General features: G+C 35.1%; 2 protein-coding genes across 5 annotated transcripts; both read right to left on the bottom strand.

Annotated features, from left to right (window-relative positions):
- Window positions 1-2,930: 2,930 nt before the first annotated feature.
- oscp1b (organic solute carrier partner 1b) lies at window positions 2,931-12,485 on the bottom strand. 4 transcript variants are annotated; one of them, XM_032558643.1, is made up of 11 exons: window positions 12,239-12,485; window positions 11,777-11,818; window positions 9,424-9,578; window positions 8,254-8,421; window positions 7,128-7,208; window positions 6,927-7,030; window positions 6,497-6,625; window positions 6,002-6,071; window positions 5,693-5,832; window positions 5,508-5,571; window positions 2,931-4,251 (listed from the first exon to the last, which is right to left on the bottom strand). In XM_032558643.1, exons 1-11 carry the CDS (start codon window positions 12,348-12,350, stop codon window positions 4,132-4,134), a joined length of 1,185 nt encoding a protein of 394 aa, XP_032414534.1. In that variant the 5' UTR covers window positions 12,351-12,485; the 3' UTR covers window positions 2,931-4,131. The 4 variants fall into 4 exon arrangements, with proteins under 4 accessions (XP_032414534.1, XP_032414538.1, XP_032414535.1 ...); XM_032558647.1 differs by having other exon boundaries at window positions 12,136-12,352; XM_032558644.1 differs by lacking the exon at window positions 11,777-11,818 and having other exon boundaries at window positions 12,239-12,483.
- Window positions 12,486-14,925: 2,440 nt separating this feature from the next.
- Window positions 14,926-17,053, bottom strand: LOC116717340 (cornifelin homolog). The gene is made up of 4 exons (XM_032558649.1): window positions 16,883-17,053; window positions 16,017-16,159; window positions 15,778-15,914; window positions 14,926-15,588 (listed from the first exon to the last, which is right to left on the bottom strand). The coding sequence occupies exons 2-4, from the start codon at window positions 16,126-16,128 to the stop codon at window positions 15,484-15,486; spliced, it is 354 nt and encodes a 117-aa protein (XP_032414540.1). The 5' UTR covers window positions 16,129-16,159; window positions 16,883-17,053; the 3' UTR covers window positions 14,926-15,483.
- Between the last annotated feature and the right edge of the window lie 556 nt (window positions 17,054-17,609).

Here is a 17,609-nt window from a genome sequence, read left to right as displayed (position 1 = left end):
ATCTTAGACAAAGTCTGGATCAAATACTGTTTAATTTCCTGTAATATAAATGCAACTTTAATGCTGCCAGAACTTTGTGAAAAATGTCAGGATTTGCCTTTTAACATGTTTGGTAATGCCAGAATCAGGGGATTTTTCTTTACTTCAAGTCACTTTCTAAGACTCTTTACTAAATCCTGCAGAGAAAATCCTAATCACCCAGTTGTTGTTTTTTTTTTGACAATATGCATTTGTTGCATATACTCAAATATTTGAGTGTATTCTCAAATATGTATCTTTTTTCAAATTAGATAACTGAAATAAAATAAAAACAAATACACTCTCTTAATCCTCACTCAAAAGGAGTAAACATTTCACAATTTACTGAAAATATAAACAAACATTTGAAGGAAGTTTTTCTGTGCTTCAAAAGCACATGCTTTTCGATTATTATTATTATATCACTTTCCTCCACAAAAGGAAAACCCTGAAGATATCACATAAACTGCAAGAAATGTTTTACCTTGTTAATTCTGAACATCTGTCTCCGCTTAGGTGAGTCTTCTAGTAGTTGGGGGCTAATCTTTGTAGGTACACGTAATAATTTTAATAGAATAATGGGTCATTCTTCACATGGAAATTGTATCCAAGAACAGTTGTGGAGGTTGTCCATTGTTTTTCCAATATTTTGGTTGATTTCTTTTTGATTTTTCTATCAGATCAGACAATGAAGCAATTAGTTTAAATTAACTTACTAAAAAATTTAAAAGCCATGACATCAAAATTATATCAAAAATCAAAGACATAGTAATGTTAGTCTATGAAAAATTGCTGGAAAACTCTGATTGAAGGATCCAGCCACTTCCCCTTCTGCACCTCCAGTTCTCCGTGTTTCTTCCATAGTGAAATAATTGTGTTATTTGCATAAATAACACAATTAACCTAAATTATGCATGTCTAAACATGATTTATGCATGTCTCAACAACAAATTTAGATTTCATATTCTACACACAATACTGAGAATATTATTGAATTTCAATGAGGCATCAACAGCAAAATTCTTAATGTAGGACATCTATATGAGTCAGTGAAACTATATTATTGTGTTTAGTCACTTCTTTATCAGTTATATACAAAATATCTTTACAATACAGAAAATATCAGCTCAGTGTAATTCATGTGCGTTCGAAATGCAGTCTTTCAACAAAATATTCACAACTGAGTGCTCTACAAAGTTCCTTTACTCTGCAAGCCTGCATTTGAGTGGCTGACATTTTGCAGAGCCCACCTATCCTCTTAAATTAGACTTACTGATTAATCTGATATTCCACCCACTGGTAGCAGTTTCCAACCAGTGGGCAGATGCGACAGACAAGGAGAGAGCAAGTTAAATGGCAGCGACACATTTGAGTTGCACCAGTCTTCCTGCCTTGACTCAGCAGAGCGATCTACCCCCAGCCACATGAAACACGTCAGGCTGCGGCTTTACAGTGTCCTGCCCACAGCCTTTAAAGAGGAAACTGAATCAGAACTAAAATGCACAGACTAAGAGAGAAACCTCTACCATGTTAAAAAATAAAAAAAATAATATATAAAATGACTGAGTGCAGACACGTTAAAAACGTATACTTGATTGTATGGAAAGCAGTTTAACTGTCTTAGCCTTTCAGAATGTCTTACGAAAGCTTATGAAACCCTCTAGTGTTTGTTTTGTAGGTAGGCAGTATCCTCAGGGTCTTGAGGTTTTTTGTTTTTTACATTGGGATCTAGTTGGGAAAACCTCAACAGAAACCTCCTCCCCCCGGATCAATTCAGAGAAATGTCTCAGCATGTTTGCCGCTCTGGAATGCACTGTGTTCATGTGTGAGGGTGGCTGACTGGGGGAGTGCAGACAGTCTCACTTTGAATCGTCTGCAGGCGGACCAAACACACACACACACACACACACACACCTACATACACAAATCATCTCTGTTAGTTAGTGCTGTTACTATGGCAATTCTCAGGAAATGTTTGCTTTAAAGGTAAGTGCATCACTGTGGATTAAAGTAAGGGACATTGGCTTTAACGATCTGGTTTGACGTATTAAATATCAAAGAAGTGAGCAGAAATATAATAAATCAGTTTCCCTTATCGCACAAAATTTCACATTTTGTGGAAAATTATTCTATTTCACAACAAAATGCAGAAAAGTAATTTATAAAGTAAATTAAATTGGATAATGAGTAGCCCAGTAAAAAAGTAAAACTGGGCTAAAGAGGATCAATCAGAACGTATCATCTCGACCCCAAAAAATTGTTGGTAGTGGTACTGTACACTGCAGAAGCCGGTGGCAGTGAATAAAAAATGTGCTTGCTTAATCTTTTTAAAAAATCCGACAGCACCCTCTAGTGATAGATTTCATTTTCAACATGCTCCTTTGACAAAAAGTCATTGCAAGGCAATTTTAAATGCCTTTCAATAAATATTGTCAAAAAGTGAATATATTTCAGTAGAAAAACTCTAAAAGAAAAGAAAAGAAAAACTTTATTTAGACTCATTACACACAGTGATACATTTCGAGAGTTTATTTCTGGTCATCTTGATCATTGTGGCTTAATTATTGAAAACCTCAAACAAGTTTATTAGAAAATCTTAATATAGCATAACACTGATGAATAAAGTTTCTAACACAGAGGTGTAATTCAGCTGTAAAAGAAAATGTCTTTGTGTTGTACAGTATACACCTTCCTAATGATAATAGGAGCATAAAAGCATTTTCATATTAAAAATCAGTTGTTGTTTTTATGAGCGCTTTGTAATATTCCAGATTTGATTTTGTGAAACTGAATTTTGGGTTTTGATTAGCAATAAGTCATAATCCTCACTTTGAAGAATTAAACCCTTGAGATATGTCACTGTGTGTTAATGAAGTTGTATTATGGTGATGACTTAAAAAATTAAAATGAACTCTTTAATTAGATTTTAATTTATTAAGATGCACCTGCATTACAGGTATATATGTATTGTGTCAACTTTCATGCTGGTGATGTTTTCATCAACGTATTTAAAATAATAAACTGCACATTTAATAACTTATGAAATGCAGCAATTCCACACAGAAAAGTTACATTTAATAAATAGTTCTCCATAAAAATATGTACATCTTAGACTGTTTCTTGTATTGCATTGCTCTGTATTAAAACAAGGTAGCCATCAAGTAGCAAATTGTTGAGCTGCATCTAAATAATGGATAGCTTGAAAAGTTTTTACATATTTAACTCCTATGTCTATTTTACAGTAGTAAAAGTCAAATGGGACTTGAACTATTCCTTTTTTAAGGTGGCATGATTATACAAACAATTTCAATGATTTTACAAATGAGACAATTTTGCATGTGGATTTTCTCTAATCCAAATAGGGTCAAAATAAAGCACATAGGCTAAAATTGACCAACCCCCCCACTAATATTTGAATTAATGTTCCTTAGCAGTGTGTGGTTGAGATGCCGTTTGCTATCCAAGTATTAGTGGAGCTGTATGTGTGATGACAAGAAATTCTGAATTGTGCACAAACGAGTCAGTGAAGTTGTATGTGGTATTATCAGTCCACTCTGGGAAAAAGAACAGCTCAAATCATAAATGGAGTAAAAGTATTACAGTATAACACGTGTGTATGTAAACTTAAAACCAGCTTAAAATAAAAACAATCAAGAAATTTTGAGCTATTAGCTCCATAATCATCATAATCATAATGTGATAAACTTATACGAGCCGCTGACATCTATAATTAAATGAGATTGTGTGAAATGAAAGGAATGTGTACTGATAGTAAAAATTATGCTATTACCACATGCACATGTTCAACATATTGTTCCACATCTACTGTACTTTCAGGGTGACATTTTTAACCCTCCTGTTTTACAGAAAACATACTAGTCGACTTTACTGCTGGTTTCCTTTCATTCTTTGTTTTTAATAGCAAAAAAACATCTGCTGATGACCAATTGGAGTCCTTGCTCCCATGCACATCTTGAAGCCACCACAAGAACGAAGTCTGGCTGACTCTGAGCTTGCTGCTGGATATTTGCACGTTATAACCACAATGCAGGTTGATCATCAGTAGTGTAGACTCTTCTCATTGCTTTGGGGATTTCTGTCAAGGTGATTACATCACAAGCCGTCCATCATGGCCAAAAGGTCATCTCCTTTGCTGCTGGCACTCGAAGATGGATCACCAGACTCTGTGAACTCTCCCATAATCTTGGTCAGTTCTGCGTTGGCCTGTTGATCCTGAAAAGACACAGTAATCTGCTAGTCATTATGTTGGAGTGCTAATCACAGGGAATCCTAAAGCAGTAAATCCTGTTAAACAGGCAAAGCTTCACGTCCCCGATCGTTAACTTTAGTCCAATCATTCTGTCTGCTTATCAGGGGTAAAAGAGGACTTAAAGTATCTGGTTAGAGTATTCATACCCATAACCAGATATAACCTTGGTGCCTAACGTCTTGTGTGTTCTGGGAGCTGTGAAAATGTTGGGGTGGGCTTTTATTCATCGAGTGAAGTTGGGTGGAAAAAAAGAGGGTAAAAAAGGAAAACCAAAAAAAACAAAAACAAACAAGATTTATTCTTCTTTGCAATTTATCTCAGGATCAGCCAGAGTGCACTGAAAAGTGCCTTGACACATATTCTCAATTGGATTTAGGTCTAAATTTTGACTGAGTCACTCTAACAAATGAATGAGATTTGACTTTCTAAGACAAAGACTTTCTACTTAGATGGGGGTTATGCTTAGGTTCACTTTACGGAGAGCCGGAAAGTAAACTTCATCCCCTCCACAAGGTCTTGTGTAGCCTTCGACTTGTTCTTCTCCTATTGTCCTGTATTTAGCTCTACTCATGTCCCTTCATAACAGGGTTTTCAGAATGATGTGCAGTGTCAGTTTTCTTTCACATATAGCGTTTAACATGTAAGCTAAATTAACTCCAGAACTGTATTTTATTAAAGTACATCAGGCTTAAGGAAAAAGCACTCTTTAGATTTCAAGTTATAAAGCATTATAGAAACTTTGGCTAATTTCCCTTACACTTAAGTTAAGTGAAAGGAAAATTAGCCCTTATTCGACTGCATTTTATTATGCAGTCAAATAAAATGCACAATACATTGCAGTTGTAGCAAAAATGTAAAAATGTTTAAGAATACAACTGTAAGACATTGTATGAGGCTGACTTAAGCTTTAGACCAGCAGGCAAGGCGTTCTGTTAAATTTGGCATCTTAGATCTTAGATTTTAAATTTCTGCTCACTCTGGTAATTATAAACTCAACAGCTGAAGCACAAGGTAAAAAGCACACAAAGCACAAGGTATGTTCTTTTTATGGCGACTTCATTTACTGATGAAGTCAGTAAATGAATACAAACTGCCTTTTGTCTACACATTTTATGGCAGACAAAATATTCTTTGTCTGCCATAAAATGTGTTGCAGAATATAGTACTGGACAGATTCCTCTCTACAGAAGTAATTAGTGTGGACAGATGAGTTAATTACCTTTGTTGCTTGGATGCTTATGACTCCATATGAAAGCTCATTGGGTCTTGATATTAATGCTTCTCTGTCAGAAAGATGACATAAAGAGTACGTTTATTTTAATGGGTTAAATCTTTTTTTTGTTTGTTTCAGGCAGAAAAAAACAGTTGAACTTAATTCTGTGAAATGCCTAACAGGACACTAACTCTTCTTCTTCATCCGTGGCAAAGAGATTCACCCGGAAACCAGTGTCTGTGCTTCCTGGTTTCTGGACTTCTAGACCTCCCATTAATCTGGCCAACAGATTCAGTTCCTCTTTGGCCAGAGGGTTTGGGGCAGAATTTACCTGTAGACACACAACAGTTTTCTCATTTCAGTATACCCCTTGCTGATAGTAAGCATAGTACATGAAAACTTTCAAGCACATGATGTATGTACTCTAAACATTGCATAGAGACAACATCTACCACAAGTTATTTAAACTATTTCAGTGTTAACAAAAAACAACATTTAACCTTTGTGTGCTGGGCAGAACTTTTAGATGTGCCAGACATGTGTGTTTCAACCGGGCGACTTACACTGTACCTGAACAAAAACAAGAAAATGAGAGTATTTACGCACAAATCCATGTAAGTTTATAACAGAGCATACAAGTGTGTAAAACAACTCCCAAATCTTTTACTTCCAAAAGCAGGAACTGACCCAACTAAACTTTCATTTAAATTAAATTTGTACATTTAATTGATCAAAGTTTTAAGAGACTTGGGTTAGAAACAAATGTACCAACAGAATGTAGATAAGGTCTAAAGTAAAATCACACTATAGAAATAAGCATCATAAAAAACTGTTCATACTTGAACTGCTTCCAAAAAAAAAAACAGAGACAAAATCTCAAGGAAAACTGGAAATTAATTTCAGCCAGGAGGCTCTAAATTTTAAGTAATTATCTTCACCTGCAATACAGCTCAGTGTTTCTTCTCCATCATTAATTTGAAAATAAAGGATCTTACATGTTTGTCCCAAGCTTTGTGATTCTATTGCCAAACATTTCAAAAGATCCTTCCCGTAATGCAGAACTGTAGTTCCCTCCATTATTGAACTGTAGTCTGGTCAACTCTTCGCCAGAACAGCTAAAAATCCTGAAAATAAGATAGAAAACATATCAACATTAGCAAGAAGGCCTTTAGGTTTTTTTTTCCTCTGACAAAATCAAAAGTAGCTTTTGATTTTGCATGTCATCTTATTATGTCATTAGAAAAACAAAAAATTATAATAGTATTTAACATTAATAAATCACAAAAACAGTCCTTCAGAAATTAGACGCAAAACAATCATGCTACATATGCATATGGAGAACTACTATTGGATTATAGTGTTTGGTTAATAAAGTCCACATTAAAACTCATGGAACACAAAGATAAAATAAATGTACTTCAGCACCTAATCAAACCAGGAATTTGGGTCCCACGAGGCACAGGACCATTAGTAGGAAGCACAAAGCGGCCATTTGAGTTCTGCACTTTGTCCTTTAGGAAAATAGACACCTAGTAAAAAACACAGCAGCAGAACATGTGGTGAAAATGCCTCAAAAATTACACTAAACAAGTGTCAAAGATTTAGGAAACATGAAAAAAGAATTACCCTAATATGCATGTCTTGGAAGAAAATGAGAAGGGTTTGTCTAATCAGTTGGAATTCACCATTAGACAAAGGTGTATACATCTGAAAAGAAAACAATACATGCAATCATTTTTGAAGAATAATTATGCATAATAAAATTATTTGTCAAACAGAGGTTTTTCAACTCTTCAGATAAATTTTAAATGGCACTGAGAGATCAGGGCTTAGAATCTAAAATATTGGTTTAATCATCTTTAAGACATTTTGTACCTATTCTGGTGTTATGCTTAGGCTCATTTTTGTTAACTTAATCACAGATGTCTTGAGATTTTGCTTCAATATTTTCACGTGTTTTTTCCATGTGATTTCATGTATTTTGTGAAATGCCCCAGTCCATTCAGCAGCAAAACACCCACGTAACAGGATGATGCTTTCCCTTTACTGTAAAGCAGGCTTGCCATTCTCAGCCCTTAAAGCTCCTCTATTTCCACCAAATATAATAGTTGTTACTATGGGTAAATTTCAGTTTAAAAATACATCAGAAGAAGTGTCTAATTAGGTATTTGTTCCCAAGTTCACTTGCAAACTGCAATCTGGCTTTTTATCTTGGTTTTGGAGTAATAGCTAAGATGCTGAAAAGAAAATTATGTATCTTTTCATACAAAAACATCTGCCTTTATACATTTGTATGTATATATTTTCCCATTTAAAAAATGTAGATACTTGTTTTAACAACATAAACATATGCACAACACATATAGGTCTCCAGTAAACAGCTAAAATCTCGTTCTCATGCTTTAAATTAAAAGGCCAAAACAGAAAGCCCTTTTTGTTAATATGCTATCATTTTTGCATCTAATTATGTCTTATAGCCACTATTCTAATATAAAGCTTTTTATAAATTATGGTTTCTATTAATTGAAGGAGTACAATTTGGCAGACATTTAACTGCACTGTAGAATTTTTAAAATCCTGCATTAGGAGAAGCAGTGAACCTTAATGCATGACAAGCTCTGTGAGATTAACTTCAGTTCATGCTAAAGAGCTAAATCTGCTGGCCAGTAGAGCATATCCCGTACTTTATCTTCTATTATATCTTTTTAAATAATAATTAATGTACCATTTGTGACATACTCGTCTCCTGTACCTCTATGAGTTGCTGGTAAGTTTCATCGACCTGGCTCAAGATGCTAGGAGTATCTTTCACGAAGTCTTTGATCGCATCCATGTGGTTGAAGGAGACAAGCAGGATGTCCTTTGGGCGGGGACAGAGAAGAACCTGGTATTTGAAAGCCATTGTCATCAGGTCATAGAGCTGTGGAGGAGAACACGGGACAACATCACCATCTCCTCAAAAACACAATCTGTTTTTGCATAATAAACAGCAGAGGGAGCCACATATTAGTCGTGCAATTCAGTCTACTCTAGCCAATAAAATACAAATACAACAGCAGTACTCTAGCATAAATTTCTGACTGGAGTTTTAATCTGATGATGATGTGATGGATACAGAGCCTTGAAAAAGTATTCACACTCCCTGAACTTTTTCATATTGCAACCATAAAGTTAAATGAAATTTTACTGGGTTTTTAGGTGAAGTGAGATGAAAATGATAAAAAATATATATTATGAATAAATAGCTAAAAAGTAACCCAAACCCTTTGTCCAGTGATTCTGTCACTGATGAAAAAAAACAAACATCCCACAACATGATGCTGCCACCATCATGTTTCATATCCATGAGAATGCTTGGTAGATGTGCAGTTTTTGGTTCCCAGAACGCATAGCATTTTGCATTAGGACCAAAACATTTAGCCTTGGCATCATGTGACTAGAGCGAATGCTTCAATATGTTTTATGCATTCCTAAGAAGCTTCTGGGTTCTTTTTGCTCTCTTCCTCCCACTCTTTCATCAAGGCCAGATTCATAGAGTGGGAGACAAGCAGTCATAGTAGAAAATGCCAACATATTTTCCCATTTAAGCAGTAGCTCCCTGCAGCTCCTGCATAGATACAAAAGGCCTCTTGGCTGCTCCTTTAATTAACACACTCCTCGTTTGGCTTCTAGTTTTAGGTGGGCAGTTATTAACCATTGATCATTTTCTTCCAAATCATGATCATGATCTAATTCAATTTGATTTATCATATAAATTCACAATAAAAAATATTGAGGTTTGTAGATGTAAATTAAAAACATGTAGAAAGGTTCAAGGTGCATGAGTATAAGGCACTACATGTTACCATTATTGTAAATTAGATTAATATGATTCATTTCAAGGTCATGTGTGAATAAACAAAACTATACAGGGAAGTATTACCTTGTCCATGCTAGCTTGATTGAGTCTCATTATGGACGCATGGGCCAGTCTGTCAAACACAGTTCGTAGAGCCTTCTTGGAATAAAGCTCCTGTGGCTTAAAAAGCTCTTCCAGAAACTTTTTGTTGAACATGGTGGTGATGATGTCATTCATAACTGATCAGGCAAAGAAATACAACAGAAAGTTCAAACGGTATAAACACATTTTTCGAGAGAACTTTCAACAGTGGAAGCTGAGAAGCAGGCATTTTTGCACACTAAGCTAAAGGTTGGTCGATATGATTTTATCCAGCAGGACCTAAGAAAGCATTATAACTATGTTTGATAAGCGGTATCACGTATGTGTGTTGTTACGTTGTGGTTGATTTTATCTCTTTTTCCCCCTCAGAGCACTGCAAGGCCTGATGTTGAGGTTAATCTGCTGGAATGTCCACTATTAGAAAAACTGTCTTAAAATTTTCCGTTAGTAAAAGACGGAACATTTTTCTATGATGATCAATTAATCAAATGCATAATAAGGAGCACTGGGTTGGTGCTTTCTGTACCATATCACATAAAAAAGCTAGAGTGTACCTAATATCTCCAATAACTGCATCTTCTTTTCATCAGTGAGTGAAGAACTCTAATCTACAATGTGACATTAACAATTTAATCAAACAGCTCTGTATTTAACAACCACACAGCAGCACAATCAAACTAAATGATCCAAATTAAATTTTTTTTTTTTTTTAAATGTACATGAACACTTGCTAAATATTAGTCAAGTTTAGGTCATTAATGGACATCCAGGTAAGTGTAAAAAGTTAAAGTTTCAAAATAGCTTAATTTTTTTCAAATCATATTAATGCAGTGGCTTAAAGTGCTTTTAATAACATATCACAGAAGGTGCTGGAATAACAAACTGCATGGAGCACTAGGTAAAGGAGTGAAAAACCTCCATTATGCTGGTAAGTTGGAAACAAAAGCATCCAACTGTCTTCCCTCGCTTACAACAAAGAGAGATTTGGCTGGAATTGTGACTGATCATGAAAAGCACAGACATTTATGGGGTGAAACTAAAGCAGCAGCCCCCATCACACTCATTGCAGTAAAGCTGTTTAGAAACATTTGGTGGTGAGCTGAAATCTGTTACGCACTTGACAGCAGGCTGCTTGGCTGAGCAGATGATATCTGTTTGTTAAACTTCTGTTACTACATGAAGAGATGAAACAAGGTATAATTTTCTGCGCAGTAAGCACTAATGATAACTAAATTCAGTCAATGTCTAGATCTGTATATTTACTTAAATTTATGGACATAAAAAAAAATCAAAATGATGATTGAAATACTATTTCAACAACTGTATCATTGTTATATTGTTTTGACATTAGTAGGAATAACTGTTATGTTAGACGATTTATGAATTTATCAAAAGCAATTAACACCCTGAATGCTCACTTATTATACTTTGGTTATATGTATATGTATATAACTGATTTATAATTGTAAATAATGTAAATATCACCATATTGTATTGTACACATTTCCTACATTGTTTGCACTGTTGGAGCTGACTTTAATCTCATTGTACATATATACAGTGATAAACAAATTATATTCTATTAAACAGTTTAGTTTTGTGTAAATATTTAGATACTGTGGGATTATTAATCAAGGTCTTCATGAGAATCTGATATCAGCCCATGCCTTGTCCTGCTGAAAACAAAGGAAGACACCACCACCACGACATCCGTAGAAAGCAAAAGGAGTGGTTTTTTGATTAAATAAATACATTGTTATATGTAGTAAATTGGAATCTAAACGTCAACATGGAGCTTTGTAACTTATAAACACTTTAAATTACAGTAATAGGATAAAACAATTATTTTAGCTACACAATGCAAGCTCATATAATGTTAAGTTTGTACCAAGCATGCAATTTGAGTGACTCAGCCACTTATGTGACTAATAATCATTGAGAATTTCTGAACAATTTCTTTTTCAGGTCTCCGCTATAGGTGCATTTAATAAATTACAATATAAATGAGACAATAATCTATTTCTGTAATTTAATTCAAAAACTGAAGCTCTTCTATAGGTTCTTTACACACAGTGTGATTTATTTCAAGTGTTTCTTTTTATTGATTTGAATTCTGTTTTTCTGAAAATTTTAAAAACATCACTGTGTGTGTAATGAACAAGTTCCCATTTCTGAGTCTAACTACTGAAATATATCCATTTTTGATGATATTTTGATTTATCATGATGCACATTTATTGTTCATCATATTCTATAGTTTAAACAGCGCATATAGTCCAGCTAGGCCAAAGCAGAGCAGAGCATCTAATGCAGAAGTGCACGTTTACACTGAATACCTCTCTTTCTGTCTTCCTCTATCCAGGCAGGTACAGTGGAAACTTTATGAACCAAGAGAAAATGCATTAAAAAACTTTATGATTTTAAAAATAGAATTTCAATTATCTCTAATGAAGTATAATTTCGCTGACGTTATGTAACAACATTTATAGGCAACAGAAGACAGTAAAATCTGTTCTGAACCCCCAATTCTTAAAAGTTACACTAAGGGGGAGCAAACTAATACAACTATTTGGTCCTATAACGTTAACTGCTCACTGTCTGATTTTATTTATATATATATATATATATATATATATATATATATATATATATATATATATATATTTGTATCACCTCAATTTAAAGGCACACTGACCATTTGATGAACAGGCAAATGACCTCCTCTTACAGCATCATCTGCGTTTTATTGGAACATAGCGACATTTGTGTTGTTAGCTGATAGCTGCTAAGCTCGCTACCTTTCTTAGCTTTGTCAGCGGGTATATTCTGAGCACGAAGCCGCTGGTCCAGGATGTACAGCATTTCTCCGCCGAGGTTGATAAAGAGCAGCGGTAGAGTCCTCGTAGACATGTTTGAATTTGACGACTTGAATCTTCCTATCAAGCTAATTGCAGGACACCTCTAACTAGTTGCTATGAAGGGGTCTCTGTGTTTGGTAAAGCCGCTTCTGGTTGCCAGGCCACGAACAAAAGGGCCAATCACAGAGCAGTGACGAAAGCGCGTATGCGTAAGACCCTCGTTGAACTAAGAGGGAGAATAAATTATATTTTTGATGCGACTTTAGTGGGAAAGAAAAGTGAGCACACCTTTTGCTTATAGTAGAAGGAATTATGATATTACAAAAGAATGTAAATTCATTTACTTATGGTGCTTTTCAAAATATCAAATAAACTCAACTGAATACGTTTCCAAAAATTAAATACAGACACGTTACCACATACGATGTATTTTTATCTTATCATACAAGTACTGACCATTATATAATTGTGTAGTACATAGAAAACGCCACAAATAAAAGTCTGTAAAGTGAGGCATTTGTTTCTATTAAGCCCCCTTGACTCTTAAATTTCTAAACAAAAGCCTGTGAAGCCAATTGCTTCCAGGTCCAGCCTAATCATTAAATAGAGCCCATCTGTGTGCGATTTAATCTCAGTATGAATACAACATCTCTCTGAAAGCCTCGAGGTTTATGAGAGAGCATCAGTGAACAAACAGCACAATAAAGACCAAAAACTACTCCAGATATTTCAATGATAGGCTTGTAAAGAAGTTTACATCGGGGTAGGGTTTTAAACTGTGTCTCAAGCTTTGAATGCCTCACAGTGTATTTCTACTGGTAACTCCTGAATTCCTGCAATGACCTTCTGCTCAGATGGGAAAATCTGTAGACATGACTAAACTTTGCCGGGCATTCAAACCTGGTAAAGAGAAAGCTGCTGTTAACACAAAGAAATTACAAGCCATGGGGACATGGCATATGAAAACCCAATAAAGCCAGAACTAAAATGGGATTGTCGGCATCAAAGCATATTCATGTGCAGAAGTGGGCGAAGTGGGAGCAGGTCAGAAATTTATTTGAGTAGCCTTTTGAAACAAAAAAAGAACTTCTAGGAATAATTGTATTGGAGCAATTTAAAAAAGTAGAAGTATAAAGCAGACTTTTTACTTCTACATGAGTTCATCTGCTGAACTTGTGCCATTTGGGGGTCATATGAACATACAGTAAACAGTAGATTTTGTCACGGGAAGTGTTTTCAATGTTCTAAAGTAGATTACCTACTAGAAGTACTAATTTCAAAGGTTTTATGTTGTGGAAAACTTAGATTTGGAAATGTCTATTTCTTCTGCCTGAATTTGTCAGGTTGTATAATATGATTGATTATATGCAAGTTAAGTAATGGACTAGCAATAGTATTTGATTTAATGATGGTTTTCATAAGGAGTCTGATTTTGAAAATATTTGCACAGTTCTGCTTTTGCCTTTATTGTTCTATCAACATATGGCACGACATTCAGCAAGCTCCTGCAGGCAATGGACAATAACAAGCATCCTTTTCAAATGCTTATGATGTAATAATACAGTGCCTTCAGTCACAAGCTTTTTCAGAACAGTTTCAACACAAAGTCCACAGCAGGATAGCTTTCCTTCCCACAGCCATCACTATCTACTATGACTCTTTGAAGAAACTTGGACAGTTTGAAGTACTCCAAAAATGTAATTTTCCTTTGACAGTAATTAAGTTATTTTATTACTTTGTTAAACTGAACAAACCAAAGGGGTTACGTGTCAAACTATAAGTGTTCCTCTTTTTTTAGATCCTAAATTAGCTGACATTAACCACATGTTTTTGGTTCAATTTCAATAGGCAGTAGCCACACCTTGAACACCCTGACCTGTAGAATAAAGACATCTCTTAAACTGGACCCGTCTGACAACATGATGTAGCATAAAGGATCTTAAACATCAGTGCATAATGCATGAATCTAAATAAAGTCAAACAGAGATGAGAAACATCCATGTATTAGCTGTAATGTGTAATTATGTACTGATTCAACAAAACACAGTTTGAGTTGGTATTTTTCCCTTTGTATATGGAATCATCATTTCAACACTGCTTTTCAAATTTGCTCTGGTTATTTTGACATATTTAGTTGAGTTCTATGATGAAAAACAAAAAGGTAAGAAGTGAGAAATACATTTTTATCCAATTCTGTATATATCAAAACATTAATTGAATTTTTGTGCAATTATAGCTTGAAGATCATAAAATGTGATTAAAATAATCATGTGTGTGAATAGAGAATACAATAAAATGACCAAAGCAAGAGATCGCTCTATACAGATACTTACCTTGCCAATTTCCATGGTCTACGTTTGATATTATGGTTTTAAAACACCATAAGAAGAATGATCTAAAACATTCTTTAAACAAACAGCTAAGCCCCAAACTGGAGTTATTTTCCTGTCAGATGACAATTCTGCATTGTTTACCATTCATTGTAGGCCTTAATCTGAAAGGCCCAAACAGTTTCATCATCAGACATCAACAAATCACCCTAACTGAACCCAAGCCTATTGACAGGCTGCAGATGATTAGGTGAGAGTGTGCTGCATTCATATTGCAACTAATCATGAGTTCAGATCTGTGGTCCACACACTAACAGAGACTAACTTTATCTTTATCAACACTTTGCAAGAGAACAACAGAAAGGTTTACAAGCAACTAAAAGCGAATACAAACAAGTTCATGTTGCCTTTAAAATATAAAAAAATTAAACGCAGAATTGATTATTGTTTTCAGTGTTGTTATCAAGTCAAATTAAGCTGCCCATATATATTTCAGAACAGGGGATGGAAATTCCTGATATATAACTATTAAAGGAGAAACAATATCATTGTCCAGTTCATTAAGCCTTTTTCCTTGTGGTTGTATATTAAGGGATTCATTTGACATTTTGGAAGCAGATCAGAAATAGAACTCCTTATAAGCAGTTTGATTTTTAATAAAATATTCATATACCTTGTACATTTTGAGTCTTTCTCTAATTTTACACAAACATGACAAGGATGTGAGATGTTTAAATCATTTTAGACATGCACATAAAATGTTTTTAGTAAAAGCATGCTATATACAAAAATGTGTTTAATATGAGCAGAACTACACTTATACTGAATAGTAAGTGCAGTGCTTATAAAATCATGTTACATTGAAACGTCTCCATTCCTGATGCGAATTTCTCGGGCCATCCTGCACAGTTCACAAAGTCCGCAGAAAAAAGTCATGAGGGCGTCGTTGCATACCGTCCCCTGTGGTTAAATAATGACAAGTAAAATTCACAATAGGGAACTTGAATGAAGAAATGCATGCAAGTTCAGTTCTCATAACCTTAGGGAAAGCACAGTATTTCGTTTGTTTGTGAAATCTCTGCATTTCATAAGATCTAATTGCAAGAAATCTCCCTTTCATCACATGAGAGGAATTGATTGATTCTGTACCTGGATGCCATACGTCAGTCTCATATGAGTCCTCATGGCAGTCATGCCTCCTGGCACACAACCCAGGCAGCAGTTTTCACCATACTTATTTGCAGTGTAGCAGCTTAGGCCAATTGGACAGAGGCAACCAAAAGCACCTAAAAACACATATTGAGACAGTTTAACCGACAAAATTATATATTTCTCACTCTTATCAACCATATGCATAGGACATAAATAAATGATCTGATTGCACTCACAGATTAAGCAGTCACTAAAGCAGGAACACAAGCCTGTGCTCCACTCTCCAGTCTGGACATTCGTCCCATAGCCTCCTGCACCAGGTTGATTGGTGACCACTGGGTTTGACATTTGAACTGCTGAAGGAAAGTTTTATTTCACCCTGCAAAAATGAAGGGTGAAATAAGAGATGACCATGGATTATAAGACACAACATGCTTATGAAACATTTAAATATCATCAGAGTTGGGCTATTTGTAGAAAGCTATTCCAGTTAAACATTTTACTGCTCAATATAATACAGCAAATGTTAGTCATAGGCCATGTCTTTAAGGAATCAGAATTTCTTAATCTTTCAACAAATTAGAGTTGTTCAACAAAGTTTTCACATATTTTCTAAATGCCAAAGAAACTAATCTGTGCAGTGGAGTAGCTCTGACCAATTGAGCAAATAATTTGCTTTTTCCACAATTATACAGTCAAGTTAATTTATCTTATGTTAATACAGGCTTAACGTACAGTTTCAGGCAATCCTTCTAGAAACACCAGTGTTGTTCTTTTTCTTATGACAAATATGCCCTTAAAATATATGCTGTTGTTGTATATTTTATGTTCAGTAGTTCCAGAAGAATGCATAACCTTAACCCTGGTTTAAGTAACTATGCTTTTGTAACCAGACACGTAAATGTGACCATAATGTGGAGATACAACCACGAGGAAGTGAAGGAAAAAAGTATAAAGTTACATTAAATTGCATATGAAAGTTTTAGTCTGCAAACAAAAATACCGCTAATTGATTTGCAAGTCCCAGAATAAATAGTTTAATTAAATTGCTAGAGAATGGTTAAGTTAATTTGCTGACAGAGAGAGCGAACATGTCACTTACCAGAAGTCTGAACTCCGTTTGATCAAACTGACAAGCTTCACACCACACAGGAAACTGTGACGAGCATGAGCTGTGAAACGCTGGTTTGCCAACAAACTGCTGTTTTCTGAGGATGACAAAGATCTGTGGGGAATGCAAACAGTTAATGACAACTGATGCTTTTCTAAGGCTTTTGCGGCTCACTAGAAGATGGGCCCAGTTAAGACTGTAATTTTAAAAGCTTTTTTCCCCATAAATGCACTGTTCAGTAAGTGAATGTACTTGTGAGAACTGTCGAGAGCACACAGTATAGATGTAGATGTTAGTGAGACATACAGATCTTTGTCAGTGGGGGGAGAGTCTATAATCGGGGCGATGACTTTGAGTAGGCCTGTCTTCCTGCTTTAACATACCTGAGGACAGCTGAGGCAAGTGTTTGTTTTGGTTTCAGTTGGTGTTTGATGAGGAATGAGGAATGTAGTACAATAGGTGACATGCAGTTACCTGCAGGGATACAAGAGGGAGGGGCTGCATTTCAGTTTTTAATTCCTTTTTTTAATAGAGGAACCAAACACTGTTTATCACACATTACGCGTTCAAATGACCTCATTTGTAAGGATTCTGTTAAATGAGGGTAAGGCTAATAACTCACATGTCTCACATGTCTTATTTCCCTCATTAGTTTCCTAATTAGCCCTGTTAGTGTGACTGTTCTGACTTTAAATTATGCCTGTTACTTTCAACAATG

Source organism: Xiphophorus hellerii, chromosome 3 (assembly GCF_003331165.1).
Source record: "Xiphophorus hellerii strain 12219 chromosome 3, Xiphophorus_hellerii-4.1, whole genome shotgun sequence".
Classification (NCBI taxonomy): Eukaryota; Metazoa; Chordata; class Actinopteri; order Cyprinodontiformes; family Poeciliidae; genus Xiphophorus; species Xiphophorus hellerii.
This window is presented reverse-complemented; position numbering and strand designations above follow the sequence as displayed.